Source organism: Euprymna scolopes, chromosome 13 (genome assembly GCF_053919585.1).
Source record: "Euprymna scolopes isolate OS-2025 chromosome 13, ASM5391958v1, whole genome shotgun sequence".
Taxonomy (NCBI): domain Eukaryota; kingdom Metazoa; phylum Mollusca; class Cephalopoda; order Sepiida; family Sepiolidae; genus Euprymna; species Euprymna scolopes.
The window spans coordinates 145,886,231-145,907,568 of NC_136494.1; the positions used below are offsets into that span (position 1 = coordinate 145,886,231).

At 33.3% G+C, this 21,338-nt stretch overlaps 1 protein-coding gene and 1 long non-coding RNA gene across 2 annotated transcripts in view; one reads left to right on the top strand and one right to left on the bottom strand.

Annotated features, from left to right (window-relative positions):
* The window catches only part of LOC145292221 (uncharacterized), a 61,597-nt gene extending 43,352 nt beyond the window's left edge, over positions 1-18,245 (bottom strand). The window contains exon 1 of the mRNA XM_080138543.1: positions 17,988-18,245. Coding sequence (XP_079994669.1) covers positions 17,988-18,056 — 69 coding nt within the window. The 5' untranslated portion in view covers positions 18,057-18,245. The remainder of the gene's footprint in view (positions 1-17,987) is intronic.
* LOC145292222 (uncharacterized) overlaps positions 1-21,338 on the top strand; it is an 80,229-nt gene that overhangs the window by 10,544 nt on the left and 48,347 nt on the right. The window lies entirely within an intron of this gene.

Below are 21,338 nucleotides of genomic sequence, written 5' to 3' on the forward strand. Positions count from 1 at the left end.
ATCATTTTTATTTTTAATAATAAAAATATGTGTTGTCCTTTTTCCACCTGATGGTTATCCCGGACTTTGATTTAGTTTGTTTCTTTTCAACCTCTGTATCAGAGGAAGATACAAAAGTGTCAGATACTGGAAGGGGTGGAACAAAATCTTTTGACGTTGTTGAAGAATATGCAGGCTTCAATCTATCTATGGAAACGTTACTGTGTACATCATCAGACATTTTAATAGTAAAATATTTGCCATGACGATGTACTACTTGGAATGGACCTGTATATGGAGCTTCCATAGATTTTCGAATCCTGTCTGTTCTCAACCAGACGCTGTCACAAATTTGAAGATCCTTAGGAATGTACACAGTAGGTAAAGAATGGAGGTGTCCACTGGATAATCCGTCTGTGTCAAATTTCCGCATCTCCTCAGCTAGAGCTTTTATGTGAGCATCTGTTATATCAATGTTTGCATCCTCGTACGCATCGATTAACAATCTAGGTATCTGTGCATTAGCACCCGTAACTGCAGTAAATGGTGAATAATTGGAATCGTTGGGTGTAATCCTGATACCTAGAAGAACTATAGGAAGAGCAGATAACCAAGATTCTCTTCTGGCAATAATTGCTGTCTTTAATGTTCTGTGTGCTCGCTCGATCATTCCGTTTGCTTGGGGATGGTACGAAGTCGTTCTCAGCCTGTGAAACCCTATAATTTTTGACAGTTCTGAGAACAGCTCAGACTCGAATTGGCTACCTCTGTCTGTAACGACATGGAGGGGCACACCAAATCGCGATATCCACAGATCAACAAAAGCAGTTGATACTGACGCTGCAGTTATTTCAGTCAATGGACAAGCCTCTACCCATCTCGTATTTCTATCGATGCATGTTAATAAATAACGATAGGGAGAGAAATACGGGTCTGTTTTGCTCTTGACTGGTGGTAGAGGGCCAACAATGTCAATGTGTACAGTTTGAAATCTGCTGGATGGCAATTCAAATGGATGCACGTCACTTTTTGTGTGTTTGTTTATCTTTGCTTGTTGGCAATGATGACATTCCTTGCACCATTCCTTTATTGACTTGGCCATTTTGGGCCAAAAATATCTGGAAGTTATCATTTTAGTTGAAGCAGCAATTCCAGGGTGTGACAAGTTGTGTAAACTGTCAAAAACAGATTTCCGGAGCTTTTGTGTGACAAAAGGTCGTGGAACAGGTAAAGACACGTCACATAGGATTGTATTATGTTCATTAATCTGATACGGCTTCAGTTGATCACAGAGTTTTTGTTTCTTCATCAGTGGTTTGGTGATTGGCCATCTCCTGTAAGTCACAAATATCAATTGTGATTGCATACGCTGGTCGCGATAAGCAATCAGCTAGTTCTGTGAACCTTTTATGTGTGAAATATCAGTCACATATTCACTCAAGAAACAAAGGTGACGCTGTTGTCTATCGGATTTTAAAGGTGTTTGGCTTTTAAAGGCGCTGCAGAGCGGTTTATGATCTGTTAATAACAAGTTTCTGCCTTCCACCTGATGTTTAAAATACAAGACTGCTAAATAAGCAGCTAGCAATTCTCTGTCAAAGGTAGAATATTTTTGTTGAGTTTGTGATAACTTTTTTGAAAAGAATCCAATAGGAATTGGTTGATTGTCAATCATTTGATGAAGTGCTGCTCCAACAGCGTAACTGGAACTGTCCGTAACAAGCTGATAATTAGTAGCTTTTGAATCGGGATAAGGTAGAGCGGTTACACCTGATAAACTTGTTTTTATCCTTTCAAAGGATTCAACTTCCTCCTTTGTAAAATCTATTTTCTTAGATTTTTGATTCAACCGAATACACTCGGTGAGTGGTAAACTGATTTCACTGAAATTTGGAACTAATTTTCTGTAAAAATTTGCCATGCCAAGGAATCGACGCAGTGATTTTGAATCGTTTGGTTGAGGAAATTCATTTAATTCGCGGATTTTCTTGTCACTTGGCTTAAGACCATCAACAGATATGTGAAATCCCAAAAATTCAAGTTGAAAAACATTGAAAATACATTTAGAAAGGGAAATTTTAAGGTCGTACTCACTGAGTTTCTGTAAAACAGTATCGAGGTGTTTGGAATGCTCTTCTTCACTATTTGAGAAAATAAGAATATCATCGATGTATATAAAAATACAATCGATGTCGCGGAAAATATTGTCCATCATCCTTTGGAAAGTACTAGATGCGTTCCGCAAACCGAAAGGCATGTAATTGTACTCATATAAACCGAAGGGTGTTGTGATGGCTGTTTTGCATACATCATCCAGATGGACTGGTACTTGGTGATAAGCAGAAGATAAATCAATTTTTGAAAAAACTTTCTTACCGTGCAGTTTTGATGACAAGGAATTTATGTTTGGCACTTGGTATCGATCGGGTTTTGTTATAGTGTTTAGTAACCTGTAGTCACCTACAGGTCTATAAGTCCCATCAGATTTATTCACCATGTGCAAGGCCGAACTCCACTCTGATTTAGAGGGGGATATAATTCCGGCATTCTGGAGTTTCCTGAATTCCTCTTTTGCTATGTTGTATTTCTGGGCTGATAACTGCCTCGTTTTAGAGAAAGATGGAGGGTTACTGCCAGTTTCAATTCTATGAAACACTTTAGGTTTTGTTGCATTGGAATCGCGATGTGGAGAAATTAAGTTGGGATATTTTTGCGAAATTGTGTGAACTGTTGTGTCGGCAACGTTATCCGAGCATAAAGCAATGTTCATAAGTATTGGTGATGGCTGTGCGTTTGAATATCTTTTGGTTGTTTGATCAATCAATTTGTTATTTGTGCAATCAACTATTAATCCAAAATGATTCAGAAAATCATAACCTAGGAGAGGTCTGGTAGTTTCTGCAATGAGAAAGGTCCAAGTGAAATCACGCCTCAAGTTATGAAGTGCCAGGTTTAATACTGCTTGACCGGAACATTCAATGTTCTGACCGTTAGCTGACACAATTGAGATGTTTGTTGGGTATATAACTATACCGCTTATATATTTTCTTGGGATTACAGATATTGCAGCTCCCGTATCCACAACAAAATTCAATTTTATAGCTCCTAACCGTGCGGCTACTTCAAGAAGCGGCGAAGATGTGGAAGCTATCACGCTTCGCCGGGTTAGTTTTCCGATGTTTTACTAAAAGCAGGGGAGGCAGGACGAGAACTGGGTTGCATTTGCACATTCCATTTGTCTGGCCATTTACACCATGGTTTGCAATATTTTGCACGTTCGGCAAAATATAGATGTGAACGGCAGATTTTGGGTCTCTGATCCTTGTTAAAAGGACGAACTCCATTTGGACAATTATATGATTTTTGTGACGGATTACTTTTTCTTTGAGATCCGTCATCACTCTGGTTACGATGGTTTTGGTTCCATGATATCTGTTGTATATGCGTGGCTTCCTGTCTATTAAAATATAACAACAGGTCATTTTTCCAAGTCTTTCCAGATCGAGATCAATTTGTGCTGCTACCACGGGTTTGATCGAATGAGGTAGGGCTTGGATGAACTTATGTCGGACAATGTCTTCTCCAACACCAATTCTACCTGCTAACGACATGAGTTCGTTCAAATAAATCGAAGGACGTCCTGTCATGATTGAAGATGACATTAGTTTGTCCAGCATTTCAGGCTTTGATTTTTCATACTGATTAATCACAGCATCTTTTAACTTATCAAAGTCTTTTGATTCCAGTATGCTGTTTTGTAATTTTCCAACTATATCCGTTGGTAGTGACGCGAGAATATGATAAAATTTTTGTCTTGGTTGCTTAATGTTCATAATACTGAACTGGGCTTCCATTATTGAAAACCAAGCTAGTACATTTGAATCAATAAATGCCGGAGTTTTCATCGCAATTGACTGCACTGGTTTACCTTGTTCTGCTGCCATGTCGACTTCGTTTTCTGCCATTTTAGTTTTCCCTTTTGTTATTCACACTTTTGCTGTATGTTGTCTTTTATAATTTTGTTATGAAGATAGGTTTTTATGTTAAAAAATTTTTTTTTTTTTTTTTTTTTTTTTTTTTGAAAAGTAGATTTTTATATTCAGAAGGATTTGTTTTATCGTTTTCATACAAAATTTTTTTATTTTTGTTGAATTTCCATAGTTTTTCGCGACCTTGGTGAAATTGTTTCTTGAGTTTTTTTATTTACTTTTGTTGAAATTCACATCAAAAGTTGGTTATTTGAAGTATTAGAAGGCAGTTTTTTGTTTGTTTGTTGGTCCATGGTGAATTTGTAGTGAAATTATTTCTTGGGTTTTCATTTTGTTTAGTTTCATTGAAATTCACATCAAAAGATTGGTTACTTGAAGCATCAGAAGATAGCCTTTTTTTTTTTTTTTTATAGAAATGTTTGCGTGTTCAAAATAATCACGTCGGTGGGTCGCCAGTTTTGGCCTTTTCCAATGTTTCTTACATTTGTTTATTATTTATTAATTAATTTTACTATTATTGTGGAGAAAAGAAGTAAAGAGAGCAAGACAGAGAGTCGTATTTACGATGTTCTTTCGTAGAAAATATATCAACAAAACAAATACAGTTAACTCTCAATTTATAAAAAAAAGATTTATTACTTTTAGGAAATATTTCAATGAAAATAATAGTTCATTTATGAGTGAACAAAAGGGGGGAATTAGTTGAGATTAAGGAAGTTTTAAAATAATTGTTTACATAAAATTAATTAAAAATGAGCATGCGATAGTAGAAGGGGGAATACAAAAGTTAGTTACTGTGTCTGTGTGTTCGCCCACATTGTTTTATCAGCCGACTCGCCTGCTACGTTCACAGTGTTGTCGCGTTAGTTTTGAGCTGCAGACAGTAGTGATATATATATATCTTCCAACACTATCTCTGAATTTTGTTAACTGCCTTTTTTTGGAAAATACAGAGGTTTTTAAAGATTTTCACCGGCTCCCAGACACATAATTTCCGACAGCCCGGAAAACTCTCTGATTGGTCAAAAAAAAAATCAAAACATTGAACCTCCAGAGCAATTCAGTAAAAAGAAAAAGGGCGCCTCTAGCCGCTTGCGCAGAAAACGTCTCGGGGCACTTGAATTTCCGGCAGCGAAAGAGTGAACATCGTAGCTCACCATAGATTACTGTACACGCAATAACCCTTATCCCCGAGTGGCCTCCAAGCCTTGATAAGTGGTGACACCCGTTTAAAGAAAATTTTTTTAAAAAAAGGGAGTGTCTGCGCTTTAATTGGAGTTATCTCCGTGGCTGACTTCAACGTGCTCTCATATAAACATTTTTCCGCTGTAAAAAAAATAATACTCGATCAAATTAAATGAAATTTTTTTTCCGGAGATCTTCAGTCCAAAACGGATACTTACAATATAACCTTTTTTCGATATTTTCATTTCTTAATGTCTTGGTTAAACTATACATACATATATATACATAAATATATATATATATATATATATATATATATATATATTCAATATTTTCATTTTTTAATGTCTTGATTAAACTAAACTCATTAATCGCTCAAAAGTTGAAAATTAAAATACTGGTAAAGGATTACATTTTCGCACGATTGGTGACATTTATATGGTGTGTTTCTACCAGTATTTTCGCTTAATTTTCGATAATTGAGCGATTATCAATTGTTTGATTATCGGTTGTTCTTTTGTTTGAAATCTTAAGAGTATCAATTTAGTAAACCATTAGAAAAAAGGACTTTAATTAATGAAACGAATCTGATTTTGAATATTTTATTCATTGTTCAAAAAAAAAAAAAAAAAATCAATAAATCCAATACCGCAAGTGTTGAATACGTCAACAGACATTGGTCTAGATTGTAAATTGTAGACTTTAGAAGGCTGCACGATGACACGTGGTGGTATTGGTAGGAGGGGGTGAACTTGATATTGCTGTTGGGGAAGATAGATTTTTTTTCTTTTTATAATTTCACCATCACTTTTAAATTTAAAAATCTTAACATTAAAATTCAAAAACAATAGTAAGAAATAAAAAAAAAAATAATGAAAAATATAAATCGGAAAAATACAAATCGGAAAAAAAAAAAAAAAAAAAAAAAAAAAACGAAAAGTTAATTTTTCAAATTAACTTCTAATAATCATTTTTCTTACATTTTAAATTAAAACCTACTTCATTTTTATTTCAGGTTGTAAAAGTTGATGGTTAAAACAAAATGCACGCAAATAGGAATAGTTTTTATTTTAAAACTTAATATTCTTATAGTTTTAATTATTTTCGTATTTACATTTTCAAGTTTCACAAGCTTTTAATATTTTTGGACTTTACGGACAATAAAAATTAAATAGTGTTAAAAATAAAAAAAAAATAAACGAGAACAATGTAAAGAAGACCCTAGAGAGTGGGCGATACTATTTTAAGAAAAATACCCCCCCCCCCCAAATTGCATAAATACGAAGAGAGATTTGCTTGGTGAGTAAGGGGGCATAGTAAATATTTATAGCGGCTACGCCGTGGCAAACGAATCCGAGGTCGGTGATGGCTTTTCTACAACCCCGTTTCAAGGTCAAGTTTAATTCGAAATTCCTATTTGAATGACTACCATCCTCAGACAGCAAAGTCAGAAACAAAACAAGGTAAATTTTTATGACGTGCCTCAGAAACACCCCAACCTCCTATGTTAAGAACGGCTTTCAGAATAAACAATCCCCCACCCAACCTCGAAAGCCGTTCTTAACATGGGGAGGTTGGGGGTGTTTATTCCGAAAGCCGTTCTTAACATAGGGTGGTTGGGGGTGTTTATACTACGCTGAGGCAAGTCATAAAAAAAAAAAAAAAACAACAACAACAATGTCAGTTTTTAATGTAAGGAAAATCCAAAGTTACCCCAAAAAAGAAAAATTCGTATAAATCGCGTGACAGCACTCATGAACAATTAACGAGGCTAAGCCAACCCACCTAAAATGACCTTCACTCGTCAACGCGTGTGGTTACTGAATTCTACGGCTTTTTTTTTTTTTTTTTTTTTTACGGAATTTTGTAGGGTATTAGGTATCTCTACGACGTTGTGTAAAACGTCAGCATTGTACACATTAATAGCAACGTCATTTCGTGTTTGTGTCAATTTCTATGGATGGGCATTTTCGTTATAATGGAAGTAACGTTTTTTGCTAAGGATAAAAAAAGCAATACAAGATTTACTTTTTGTAAAATAGATTTTATTAACGAACTACACAGACGAGAGATAAAATAAAATTAATTTTAACGTCTTCTGTTGATACTTACGTATATAAAGATAATGTTGCTTACAGGTCTCCATACTTTTTTGAAAAAAGGCGCAAAAAAAATTAAAAAAAAAAAAATCACCCTCTATCAATTTAAATAAAATCAAAACGAATTTTTTTTTAAAGTCGATTTGGGATTTGCAATTTTCATTATCTCAAGAGTCACATTAAAATATGAATATATTTTTTTATTATTGGAAACATGTTATAAAAAAAATCGGTACTCCTCCTGCACTTATTGATCCGTGCTGAAATAACGTTATTATTTAAAAAGCCATTCTTAACATGGGGAGGGTGTTTTGTACCTATTCTGTACTTTAACCTTACAATTGAATAAAATAAAAAAAACTCGCGGATCATTAAGTGCATTAGCACCAAAAATCTTTGTTTAAACTTCATATCGCGTAATATTTGAATTTAATATCATTTAAAGCTTTTATAAAATATTTTTTAGAATTGTTTTTTGCTGTAATTCAAATAATTATATTACCGGGGGAAAAAAATTATCAAGAAAGAGTTTTTTTTTTTTTTTTTTTTTTTTTTTTTTTTTTTAAACATAATATTGGTTTTGTGTCCAATTTTATTTACAACTTTAAGTGAAATAAATAACGATTTTATATAAATATAAAAATAACTACTTTTTAATTGTTTGACCTTTCCAGCTTTAAAAAATGTAATTTTTATTGACCTACATTTCTTTTTAGTTTTCGTAACATTAAATATAGGGGGGGGGTAGAACACTTAAAAACATTTCCTCCAATATATTTAACAAAACCTACTTTTATTATGCAAGTTTATTTAATAATGAATAAATATCGAAAATTTCAGGAAGATATGACGTATTTGATTTTTGCGTGATTTTTAAAACATGGGCATGTTAACGGCTTAAAAAACGTCACTACATATGAACGTTGTTTTAAAGCGTCGATAATGTAAACACGATTTTTGTCTCGCATGTTCATTATCCTGTAATTTTTTTTTTAATATTAGCAGTTTATTTGAGGCTTCTTTTAAAATGGTAAAAAAGTCAAGATGATAATATTAAATTAAATTACAGTTATATCAGGTTACATATGGGAGGGGGTAAAACTGTGGCGCATTCGCATTGGAGGTACCTAGAGGGCATTCACACGTAATCGCCTAAAACGATAAAATCTCGTTTTTGATGGCGTTGTTGAGCGAAAGTTGTGCCAAACTTGAATGTTTGAATGCGCCTTTGTTGTATTAAAGAATTAGGGCATTCTTAATATGGACAACAAACCGAAAAGTGCTAAAGAAACAAATATATAACAAATGTTAGCAAAGATAAGTTTCTTTTTTCCGATCTGAATAAGTCTTTTGTGATTTAACTCGCACTTTAAAAGTTTGTTTCCTTCAATAATTACAAGAAACCTTCTCTACCACGAATAGCAATGGCCAATGACTATCTGAAAGTACATCTTTTAAACTCCTCGGCCTAACGTTCACAGGAAACACGAGTTGTAACAATTACATTTAGAGCATTGCCAGGACCGCTGTGAAGAAGGTAGGTTCTCTCTACCATGCTAGAAAGCTACTAACGCTCGAAAGTATCCTGTACCTATATAAGGCCACCATTCGCCCATATATGGAGTATTGTTGTCATATTTGGACTGGTGGTGCATCTGCCACTAGTCTCACTCCTAGACAAGGTTCAAAAGAGAGTCGCCAATCTGATAGGCCCTGAACTGTCATCTAAGTTTCAGTCTCTGTCTCATCGACGAAATGTTGCATCCCTCTGCCTGTTCTACAAGTACTTTAATGGTGAGTCCTCTGATGAACTGCACTTGTACCCCCTCAACATAAATACCTCCGACAAGCAGCTAAATCCCATCCCTTCACGGTAGAGATGCCTAGATGTAAGAGAGCCTTCTACTCCAATAGTTTCTTCTCCAGAACTGCTAGACTTTGGAATTCCCTTTCGGGTCCCTGCTTCCCATACTGTACTGACATGCAGAAGTGCAAGTGTAATGTGAACCGACATCTTGCTGCCCAACTCCTTACATGGTACCCCTGATGCTTATGTCCCTGATAGTAGCCCCCTACATCAAAGTGGCAATATGCCTTGTTTGGGGTGCAAATGTAATTAAAAAAAAAATTTAAAAAGTACCAAATCTACACTATCACTATGTAGGGAGTTGGGCAGCGAGATGTCTGTTCACATTACTTCTGCATGTCAGTAGAGTCAGGGAAGCAAAGCCCCGGAAGGGAATTCCAAAATCTACCAGTTCAAGGGAAGAGGTTTTCTGACACTGTAGGGGTGGGATTTTGCTGTTTAACTGGTTAGCTGAGAGGAGAGGTATTTATGTCAAGGGGGTACAAGGGCTTGTAGTTTGTCAGAAAACAAAGTACTTGTAAAACAGGCACAGGCATTGTGGTACAGGAAAAAAGGTTGGTGTTATGTTGCTAGTGTCCAGGAAGTATAGACGTTGGAGACTTTTTTGGGACCCTGTCCAAAAGAGACTAGTGGCAGATGCATCAGCTCAAATGTGGCAACAATGCTTCATACATGGGTGAATAGTGGCTTTTGTAGATATATATGATACTCTCATGTGCGAGTAATTTTCTAGAATGGTAGAGAAAGTTCACTTTCTTTGCCGCAACCTTAGCAATGTCCTCAATGTATTTGCTACAATTCATGTGGTCTGTGAATGTTAAGCTTAAAGGTTTGAAAGAACAGATTCCAGGTTGTGTATTAATAGTTATGGCAATCAGTGGTTGAAAAGGTTTCTTGAAATTGTTAAAAGGAGCGTTTTTTTTTTTTTTTTTTTTTTTTTTTTTTTTTTTAAGTTTGAACACAAATTGTAACAAATTGCTATTTTAGAACAAAAACAAAATGGCTGATATGAGCCGGTCTTCTTTGGAGTTTTGATTATCGCTCAAAACTCGAAAATGGAACAAAATACTAATAGAAATCCACCCAATAAATGTCACTAGGGAGCCGGTTAACTGTCCTAAAAAGTAAGAATTTTTTTTTTTAATAATCTGATAGATTGAAGTCCAATCGATAATAGACTGCTGAAAAAATTGAAAAAAGACAAGAAAATTATATCCAGTTTGGTAGAAAAGTAACTTATCTTGCCTTTGATAACATTTATTTGTTATATATATATATTTTTGACAACTTTTTCGAATCTATGTGTACAGTAATACAAACCCATTTTTTTTTTTTTTAAATCATTACTTTGACGTTTGAAAGGGGTGCTCACTTTTTAGTTACAATGTTCTGTAGGTACCTCCAACGAGCGCCACAGTTTTAACCTCTCCCTATATGTAACACGATGTAATTTAATATTATCATCCTAACTTTTTTACCATTTAATAGAAAAAGCTTCAAATAAACTGCTAATATATTTTTTTTTTTTACAGCATACAAAAATAATGAACATGCGAGACAAAAATCGTGTTTACATTATCGACGCTTTAAAACAACATTCTTATGTAGTGACGTTTTTTAAGCCGTTCACACACCCATGTTTTAAAAATCTAGTAAAAAAAAATCAAATCATATTTTCCTGAAATTTTCGATATTCAATCATCAAATAAACTTACATATTAAAAGTAGGTTTCGATAAATATATTAGCGGAAATATATATTTCAGGTGTTCTACCCCCCCCCCCCCGTATATTTCATGGTCCGAAAACTAAGCAAAGTAAAAGTGGGTTTTCATTTTTTAAAGCTGAAAAGAGCAAATAATTAAAAAAAAAAATATATATATATATATATATATATATATATATATATACACTTGTTTGTTGTTATATAAACATGCTCACATCCCGCTGCTACCAACAGCCACTTGTTTCAATCAAACAACAGATATCATCAGGCAGCGACTTGACTATTCAGATGTTCAATGAACACTTATCAAGTTACCACTTATCAAGGCCCGGAAGCCACTCAGGGATAAGGGTTATTGTAAGTACAGTAAAGTGTCTACTTAAGGGGGCGGTTCATCAGGAATTTGTTTACGTTGTACTTGAAGACATCCAAGTTGTAGTCAGGAGAGAAGCAGGCAGACGGAACAGAGTTTTCCACAGGCGTGCAGTTCTAAGAAAGAAGCTTTGTTCATGGAATCTACGTTTTGATTTAGGCATCGATAAAGAGTGGGGAAAGTTTTTGACAGTGGATTCAGCTAGACGGGTGTTTTTCGTTTATTTTTTTTGTTTGCTTTTTTTTTTTTTTAAAGTCTAGTCTGTGTAGTTCGTTAATAAAAATGTATTTGTTTTACAAAAAGTTTTATATTTTTTATCCATAGAAAAAAAAACAAAAAAAAAAAAAAACGCGAACGCTTATCCATAGAAATTAAACACGAAATGTTGACGTCACTATTAAAATGTGTACTACTGACGTTTTACGCATCGCCGTGGACGTACCTAATGTTCTGGTAAATCAGTCACCCATTTTGTAACCAATAAAAACGCGGGTATAAAACCATAGAAAGTAAAAATGATACGAGCCTACCGCATTTGTAAGCCAGAAATATTTTTTGTTTCTCAAAGAGAAAAAAAGATGGAATGAACGTGACTTTTTTTTCATTGTTTTTTAAGAAAATAAAGTTTCTAGTTTTTTTTTTGTTTTTGTTTTTTTTTAAACTATAGTTTTTGGGATTTTTATTACTGTACACACGGATTCGAAAAAGTTGTCAAAAAACAAATATATAACAAATGGATGTTATCAAAGGCAATATAAGTTACTTTTCGGTACTGGTCGCGGTAAAAGTTCCCTGCCGAACACCCTAAAAAAACAATGACTTCTCCCCGCGCAGCCGCAAAGGACATGTTTTAGTTGCCATAGTAACAACTTTTTATCGACATTGTTTTACTGTTTATGAATATTAAAATAAAATACATTACTACACATTAATAATATCTCACTTTTAATCACTTTTATCGACTTTTTAAAACTTTTTTTTACTCTTTTTAAATGACAACGTTATTGTTTATGAATATTGAAATAAAATACATTACTAAACATTTATTAATATCCTTGTTTTTACTGTTTATGTGTCAATTTTATCGACTTTTTCTTTTCTTATATTGAAATATTATATATATGAAATATTGAAATTATTCTTATATTGAATATTGAAATAAAAGACATTACTACACATTTATTAATATTATCTTCTTGAATATTAAAATAATTTCCCAACTTTTTTCATTTCTATGTGTTTTTAGTTTTGTGTGTTGAATGAAACTTTTTTTTTTTTCATTACAACAATAGTTATCGACCCCGGTTCTTTGGCTGACAAACGACATCTGTCGGCGGTTCTTGAAATTTACTTACCACAAAATGGTGATAGAATAATAAATTTACTTACGTTTAATCAATGTTATTTTCTTTTTTAAATAGCATTTTCTTTTTAAATGACGACGTTTTTACTGTTTATGAATATTAAAAGAAAAATAATTACTAAACATTTATTAATAAGAAAATGGGTGCTAGTGCACTTATGATCCGCGCTATATGTTAAATCGTATTTCTAAGCTTTAAGTTTAATGGGTTTTTTTCGTGCTGAAATAACGTTATTATTTAAAAAGCCATTCTTAACATGGGGAGGGTGCAAATTCGCCTAAAAAAGTAGAATCTCATTTTACGGAATTAGCTAAGAGTGTTAATTTACAATAACACCTATGGCACCATTAGCACTTCTGCATGTCAGTAACATGAAGCGAATGCGTGTAATTTAGTTTCAAGAACCGCCGACAGATGTCGTTTGTCAGCCAAAGAACCGGGGTCGATAACTATTGTTGTAATGAAAAAAAAAAAGTTTCATTCAACACACAAAACTAAAAACACATAGAAATGAAAAAAGTTGGGAAATTATTTTAATATTCATTTTAAGAAAATTCTATTAAAAAAGAAAAAGTCGATAAAACAAACAGTAAAAAAAAAATATTATATTAATAAATGTGTAAAACGTAGTCATTTAAAACAAAAAAAAGTCGATAAAAGTGACACAAACAGTAAAACAGTAAAAAAAAAAAGATATTAATAAATGTGTAGTAATGTCTTTTATTTCAATATTCAATATAAGAATAATTTCAATATTTCATATATATAATATTTCAATATAAGAAAAGAAAAAGTCGATAAAATTGACACATAAACAGTAAAAAAAAAGATATTAATAAATGTTTAGTAATGTATTTTATTTCAATATTCATAAGCATTAACGTTGTCATTTAAAAAGAGTAAAAAAAAGTTTTAAAAAGTCGATAAAAATGATTAAAAGTGAGATATTATTAATGTGTAGTAATGTATTTTATTTCAATATTCATAAACAGTAAAACAATGTCGATAAAAAGTTGTTACTATGGCAACTAAAACATGTCCTTTGCGGCTGCGCGGGGAGAAGTTATTGTTTTTTGAGGGTGTTACTGTTCGGCAGGGAACTCTTACCGCGACCAGTACCTACTTTTCTACCTAACTGGATGTTTTTAGTGTTTTGTATTTAATGTATCATGTTTTTTGTTTAAGTATTATTCACTAACATGCTGGAGAAATGTTTCATAATTTTCCATCCCGTTGTCAATTTTGCTCCGTCAACATGAGACCATTTCATATCTCCCGAAGACACTTCCGTATTTAGAAGAAAAAAAAAATGGGTGACCTATTTATCAGAACGTTGTAACTAAAAAGTGAGCACCACTTTCAAATGTCGAAATGATTTATTTTTTTTTTTTTTCAATTTTTTTCATAATCTGGTTAATTTGTGTCCAATCAATAAACCAGTGAAAAAAATTCAAGAAACCTATCGGTATAGAAACTACGGGTTTGTATTACTGTACACAACACAGATTCGAAAAAGTTGTAAAAAAAAACAAAAAAAAAAGGTAAATATCCAGATCCGCTACAACAGAACACCGTCACCGACCACTATTTTTTTTAAATAGGTAATTGAGGTAGCTGACAACGAATCTGAGTCAAACTTGGGGCAAATTTACTGTTTGTATAGTATTAACTCCTGAACCCACGAACTACTTTCCACCATTTTGCAGCTTCCGTTTACGCTACGCGCGTGAGCTGCAGCATGAACGACGGCTTGCTTCACCTAGCAAACTGCCTTCTCACATGGCGTACCAATCAAAAAATTACGGACTGACATTTTTTTTAATGACTTGGTCAATTGTTACCATTTTATTGTTATCTTTTTTGTTTTTACACGTCAATAAAAAATGTTTTAAAAATTGGGAGTTACTAGGACGTCCCCCAATATGAAAGGGTGAATGTGCGGTATTATGGTGAAAGAAGATACTAGCTGGGAGAAACTTTTGACTTTGTTTAGTTCTGGAGTGACAAGGATGACCAACGACCCCCAAAATCCCCCCTTTTGAGTTGGCCATGTGCCTAAGTTTTTTGTTCATCGTTGATTTTTTTTTTTTTTTTTTTCTGTATTTTTTTAACATGAATAAAAGATTTAATATCTCAAAGTGTAGTATCTGTTCTTCAGATGCTGCACTTAAGATAATTTGTACCAGTCAATGGAGGGGAAACCCTCTATACTGGGACAATTATTATTTTTGGTAACCAGAGTGACCCCTTTTAGGGGAGCTGGTTTTTACCTCACATTAAAAACGGCCTTGTGCCTAATTTGCTCAGTGAGGGAGCAAATAAATACCATCTGTTCTTCAGATGCTGCAAGCTATGACTAGCAAAGACCAGATGTGGGGGAAACCCCACATGCCTGACCTTTAACAAGCTTCCATTTCCCACCTCTCGGGAGCTGGTCCCCTTTTTCCCTTCCCCCTCCCTTCACTCCTCACATTAAAAATCGGCCTTGTGCCTAATTTGCTCGGTGGGGGAGCAAATAAATATCATCTGTTCTTCAGATGCTGCACTTAATTTTCTTGTTCTCTTTCGGTGGAGGAGAAATCCTTCACGAATGAGACAATTTTTATTTTTGTACCTTTTTCTCCACGTTAAAAAACGACCCTGGTGTCTAACTCTGTCCCGTGGGGAGGCATAGTAAATAGGTACAATTAAAGAAAAGATCAAAGTGTAGTATCTGTTCTTCAGATGCTGCACTTCATTTTCTTGTTCCCTTTCGGTGGAGGAGAAATCTTTCACGACTGAGACAATTTTTATTTTTGTACCTTTTTCTCCACGTTAAAAAACGACCCTGGTGTCTAACTCTGTCCCGTGGGGAGGCATAGTAAATAGGTACAATTAAAGAAAAGTACAACAAATTGGGGGACCTTTTGTTTTTGTTTTTGTTTTGTTTTTTTTTCTCACGTAGTTTTTAATGCGGTTTACAAAAACATAAGCACCAAACATCTTTGTTTTTCATTCTTTTTTTGCGGGAGGGGGATTCAATTATAGAACTTCATGTGGCTTAATAGGTGCTTCTGCATTTAGTTAACCGTTTTTCCGTAAGTAACGCACCGAAATTTACCAATTAAAACACCATTTAACATTTTTCGAAGATTTTACTGTTTACATTGGGGCACGAGCGGGGGGGGGCGCCCCCTCCCCTGTTCGCGCCCCCAATGTAAACAGTAATCTGTAATATTCGAAAAATGTTAAATGGTGTTCTAATTGGTAAATGTCGGTGCGTTACTTTTTGAAAATTCCATGTTCCAAGAAAAAAAAAAACCCAGATAACTTAACCCCCCCTCTCCCCAACTTTGAGTGCTTTCCTTTTTTTATTTCTTTTTCAGCTAATTTTGAATTTTCACCCAAAAAATGCTATAATGTATTTTTTAAAAATTAGAAAATTCTATGTTCTTAACTTAACCCCCCCCCCAACGTAGTTTGCTTGGTGAAGCCCGAAGCCGGCGTTCATGCTGCAGCTCATGCGCGTAGCGTAAACGGAAGCTGCAAAATGGTGGAAAGTAGTTCGTGGGTTCAGGAGTTAATATCATGCAAACGGTAAATTTGCCCCAAGTTTGACTATCAGATTCGTTGTCAGCTACCTCAATTACCTATTAAAAAAAACACACACACAAATTAGAGTGGTCGGTGTTCTGTTGTAGCGCATCTGGATATTTACCAAAAACAAAAATATATATATATATATATATATATATAACAAATAAATGTTATCAAAGGCAAGATAAGTTACTTTTGTTTTATACCTAACTGGATATGTTTTTAGTTTTTATTTAATGCAACATGTTTATTCAGCTCGAAAAAAGTGTTTACCGATGTATTGGAAAATTTAAAATGGCGCCGAACTCTCTGTTGAACACGGTAAGTTTGGGAAAAAGAGTTAAAAATAAAAAATATGCAAAATACTGTTAAAATCCCACTGAATATATGTCAGCCTATATTACGGTAACATATTAAGCGAGTTTCTAACAGCATTTTGTCTAGTTTTTTATTTATAATTCATTTTCTCAAATTTACTGTGTCAAAAGGAGAGAGAGAGAGAGTCCGGCGTCATTTTCAATTTTCCAATACATCGGTAAACAGTTTTTCGAACCGAATAAATATGTTACATTAAATAAAAACACTAAAAAACATATCCAGTTAGGTAGAAAAGTAACTTATCTTGCCTTTGATAACATTTGTTATATTTTTGTTCTTTGGCAACTTTTTCGAATCTGTGTATACTAGTAATACAAACCAAAAATTTCTTTTTTAAGTAGGAGGGGGGGTATATAATTTAACGAGGAACTATTTCCGTTTAAACGCATGTAATATGAAGAAAACCATGTTTGAAATGTATAGCTTCCAAGAAACGTGATTTTCATAAAATGCCGTCATGTATTTTTCTTCATTTTTGTACCGCTCAAGACAAAAACATTTGACCATTTTCGTAATACTAAACTGATTTTATTTTTAACACGTTCTTAAAAACTAACTCTTCGAACTCATCGGGGTGGGGGTGGGGGGATTAACAATTAATGAATTCCCCTACCCGAAGGAGGTACAAACAATTTGGGAGAATGGCCTCAGAACTGAAACCTATTTTATTCACAACTTCAAAATTCAGCTGCGCCAAGGAAGGGGGGGGGGTCACTCTTAAGATAAAGTTATATAGCTACCACTCCTTAATTATTGTTTTTTTTTTTTTTTTGTTTTGTTTTTTAATAAACTTTAAATTTAAAAAAAAAATAAATAAGTGAAAAAACTAAAAGGGAAAAGTTCCGGAAAATTTCGAAAACGTAACGTAAGCACTTGTTAGGCACCGCCTACTCCTTCCTCCATCTCGAAATCTGATTGGTTGTTTAGTTATGATGTCAGCAAACTATTTGCCGCATATATAAACAAGCGCCGCAAGTGACTTAGTTTCTTGCCGGATGCTATACCGAGCAGAACGGACACCAGTTAAAAAGCAAGAGACATATACGAAGATAAAATCTGAAAGACAAAAAATATCAAAGACTGGCGGTTTTGTTTGACCAATTTGGCAAGTTTTTCCATGCAGTAAGAAAAATACCAAAATCTCATAATAAACAACAAATTATATCATGCTTAAAAAAAAAAACAATATGGGAAAAACTGCGTGGAGTGAAACTAAAGTTGAAAATTTTATATTTAACTATATGGATGAATTAGTTTATTTTATAATTTAAGATACATATCTGGGAAAACCTTTTTAGACCTTGTTATATATATATATATATATATATATATATATATATATATAAAGTTAAAATTACAGTTAAGACTACAGCTTTTTTTTTTTTTTTCTAAGATAGTTTTAACTCTATTATTTTACCTCGTTTCGTACTTATGTGTTTTATATGTTGTTACCTGCTGGCCTGAATAATCAATTCCAGTCATCGAAAGGGGGGAGTTTGGTGCGGTGAGATCTTGGATCATCGAGCAGAAAGTTGCCTTGCGAGTTGGAACTGAGACTGAATATTCAAGTTAGAAAAAAAAATCTAAGCCTGGCATCTCTCTTTTCACTGAAGCTCGCGCTCTCTCTTTTCCTTTTCTCTCTCTGAAGGGGGGGGGCGCAGTCTTTCAAACTAAGACAAAAGCAAAGGAGGGGGATCTGGCAAGTGCGTGGAAGAAGAGAGAAAGAAAGCGCAAAAAAAAATAAAAAAAAATAATAGTAATAATAATACAAACTTTTTCCGATTTCCCGTCATGCTTTTCGTCATTACAGAGCGCGCACTGCACTCGCTCCTACTTCCTCTTACTCCCTTCCTCCTTCTCAATTAAATAAATTCTTATCTTTTTTTGGCTTATTCATTATTATTATTTAATTTATTTTTTTTTTTTTGCTTTCTTTCAAATCTCCCTTCTTTCAGTTTTACGATTTGTCTTTTTCATCAAACTTTATTTTATTTTCATTTCTTTCTTTTTTTTATTTTATTTATTTTTTTTTTTTTTAAACTTTCATTCTTTTCACAAATTTTTATGCAATTTTCCTTATTTTTCATTTCCTTACTACTCTACTCAACCAGTGTTGTCTGGAACGTTATTAAAATAATTTTGTTACGTTATTAATCAAACGAAATTGTTATAAAACTAAATATGATCTTTCTGTCCCTTTGCTAATAATTTTTTAAGTCGTTTTAAATTATTTTCGGGTTTGCTTTACTGTACACAAAGATTCGAAAACGTTGTCAAAAAACAAATATATAGCAAATAAACGTTATCGGTTTTGTATTACTGTACACATAGATTCGAAAAAGTTGTCAAAAAACAAATATATAACAAATAAAATTTATTTAATAAATGTTATCAAAGGCAAGATAAATTACTTTTCTACCAAACTGGATATAATTTTCGTGTTTTTATTCAATTTAACATGTTTATTCAGCTCGAAAAGCATACAGTGTTTACCGATGTATTGGAAAATTTAAAATGGCGACTGACTCTCTCTTTAACACGGTAAGTTCGAAAAAAGGTGTAATAAATAAGAAACTAGACAAAATACTGTTATAAATTCGCTCAATATATATTACCGTGACATAACTTGACATATATTCGGTGTTTTTTAATAGTATTTTGTCTAGTTTAATATTTATAACACCTTTTCCCGAACTTACCGTGTTAAAGAGAGAGTCGGTTCCAATACATCGGTAAACACTGTACGCTTTTTGAGCTGAATAAACATGTTAAATTGAATAAAAACACGAAAATTATATCCAGTTTGGTAGAAAAGTAATTTATCTTGCCTTTGATAACATTTATTTGTTATATATTTGTTTTTTTGACAACTTTTTCGAATCTATGTGTACAGTAATACAACCCCATTATTTGAAAATTTGGTACTTACAAACTGTTCTATTTCTTAGGATTTTAAAGTTAAATTCAATTTTTACGATATCTTTAGTTTATTAAATTGTTAGGTGAAAATACAGAATATTTATTTTTAAAAAACGTACTTCTCCCCATGTTAAGAATGGATTTCTGAATAATGTTATTTCAGCACGATCCGTACGTATCCTGTATGAGTACCAAAAATTAAAAGAAAACAAATAGGCATTTTTTACGAAAGACAACAAAACGAAAAAAAATGGTCCAAAATAAATATGAAAGGCAAGTTATATTCTTCTTAGGATAAGTTTTTAATGTTTTAATTTAGTTTAAAACGTTAAACTATTTCGAAAAGGTAGAAAGAAATAAAATGGCCGACATGATAGAGGGCATCATGCATGCATCTTTGACGTTTCGATAATCGCTCAAAACTCTAAAATACTAGTAGAAATGCATCAAATAAATGCCACAGTAATATTAATTGGGTGGATTTCTACTAGTATTTTGTTTTTTTAAGTTTTGAGTGATTGTCGAAACTTCCAAAATCCAATCCTCTTATATCTACCATTTTGTTGCCATTCTAACTGAAGAGTGAAGCAATCTGCACTAGTTTTTCGAACTGAATAAACGCGTTAAAATAAGTTAAAATACTCAAAGCTCATTCAGCTAGATAGAATAGTTACTTATCTTTCCTTTGATATTTATCTGTTATATACTTGTACTTCTTAGCACTTTTTTGTATTTTGTCTATAGTAACAAATGCCGAAAAAAACTTATTGTTTGTTAAATTGTAAATTATATTTTATCTTCGAATTTTTATATATATATATATATATATATATATATATATATATATATATATATATATATAAGATTCTTAGTATATTATATTTTACCGTAACAAAACAGAAAACAGGTTCGTACCGGGGAATAATAATTTGTTTTCTGGTGGCAAAATAGCAGACGATTCGTTGACGCCGCATTGATACTGTCATTTTGAGTAAGAATATTCAATATCCAATATTGAGAAAACACCAAGTGTTACGAAAACAAAAAAAATTACATTGTAAAACAAATATTTATATAAATATTTTAGTTTTTTAAATAAATTATTTTTTATAATTCATCAAAAGACGTCACTTCTTTTCATTGTTTCCATTCCCCCTTTTTATCGATCATGTATCAGTAGGCACCTCCAAAAGTCACCACAGAATTACCCCCCACCCACATGTAAAACGATGTAACTTTATTATAACTTAATATTATCAATATAAATTTTGTACCATTTAAAAGAAGGGCAAAATAAACTAGTAATAATTTTTAAAAAATTTTTCATCGTGGGAAAATAATGAAATTGTGAGACGCAAATCGCGTTTACATAATTCGCGCTTTCAAATAACGTTCCCATGTAGTAAGCATTCCGAACGTGAAAACATACCTGTGTTTAATAAATCTAGCAAAAATCAAGTAATGGTCAGGTCTTCGCGAAATTTTCGATACTTTTCTTGGCCTTCGGGACAAGATGGTCTACGTTACGATTCTGGCCGTGGCGAGAATGGTGATTTGGACGTCGCGTCTGCAAGGTTGCCGGGGGGTGTTGTCTTTTTCTGATCAAGATCTGATCGCGTTCTTTAAACACCAACTACGGGTGAAGATCAGATGTGATAGAAGAAGGCTGCATCGCGCGGCATTTGACAGAAGATGGATACATGTGGCAAGTCTGTGTGTACGAAGAGGAGCCAAATTTGAATACGTGTTCCCCGCCTAGGTGTGGAACGCGCAGTTCTGTAAAGTTAAATTAAACAAGTAGTCTCTCAGCTAGCTGAGTGTGTGTTCCATCCCTCCCCGATTAGGAAGCCTCCAAGATCCCCATCCCCTCTTACCTGCAATTTT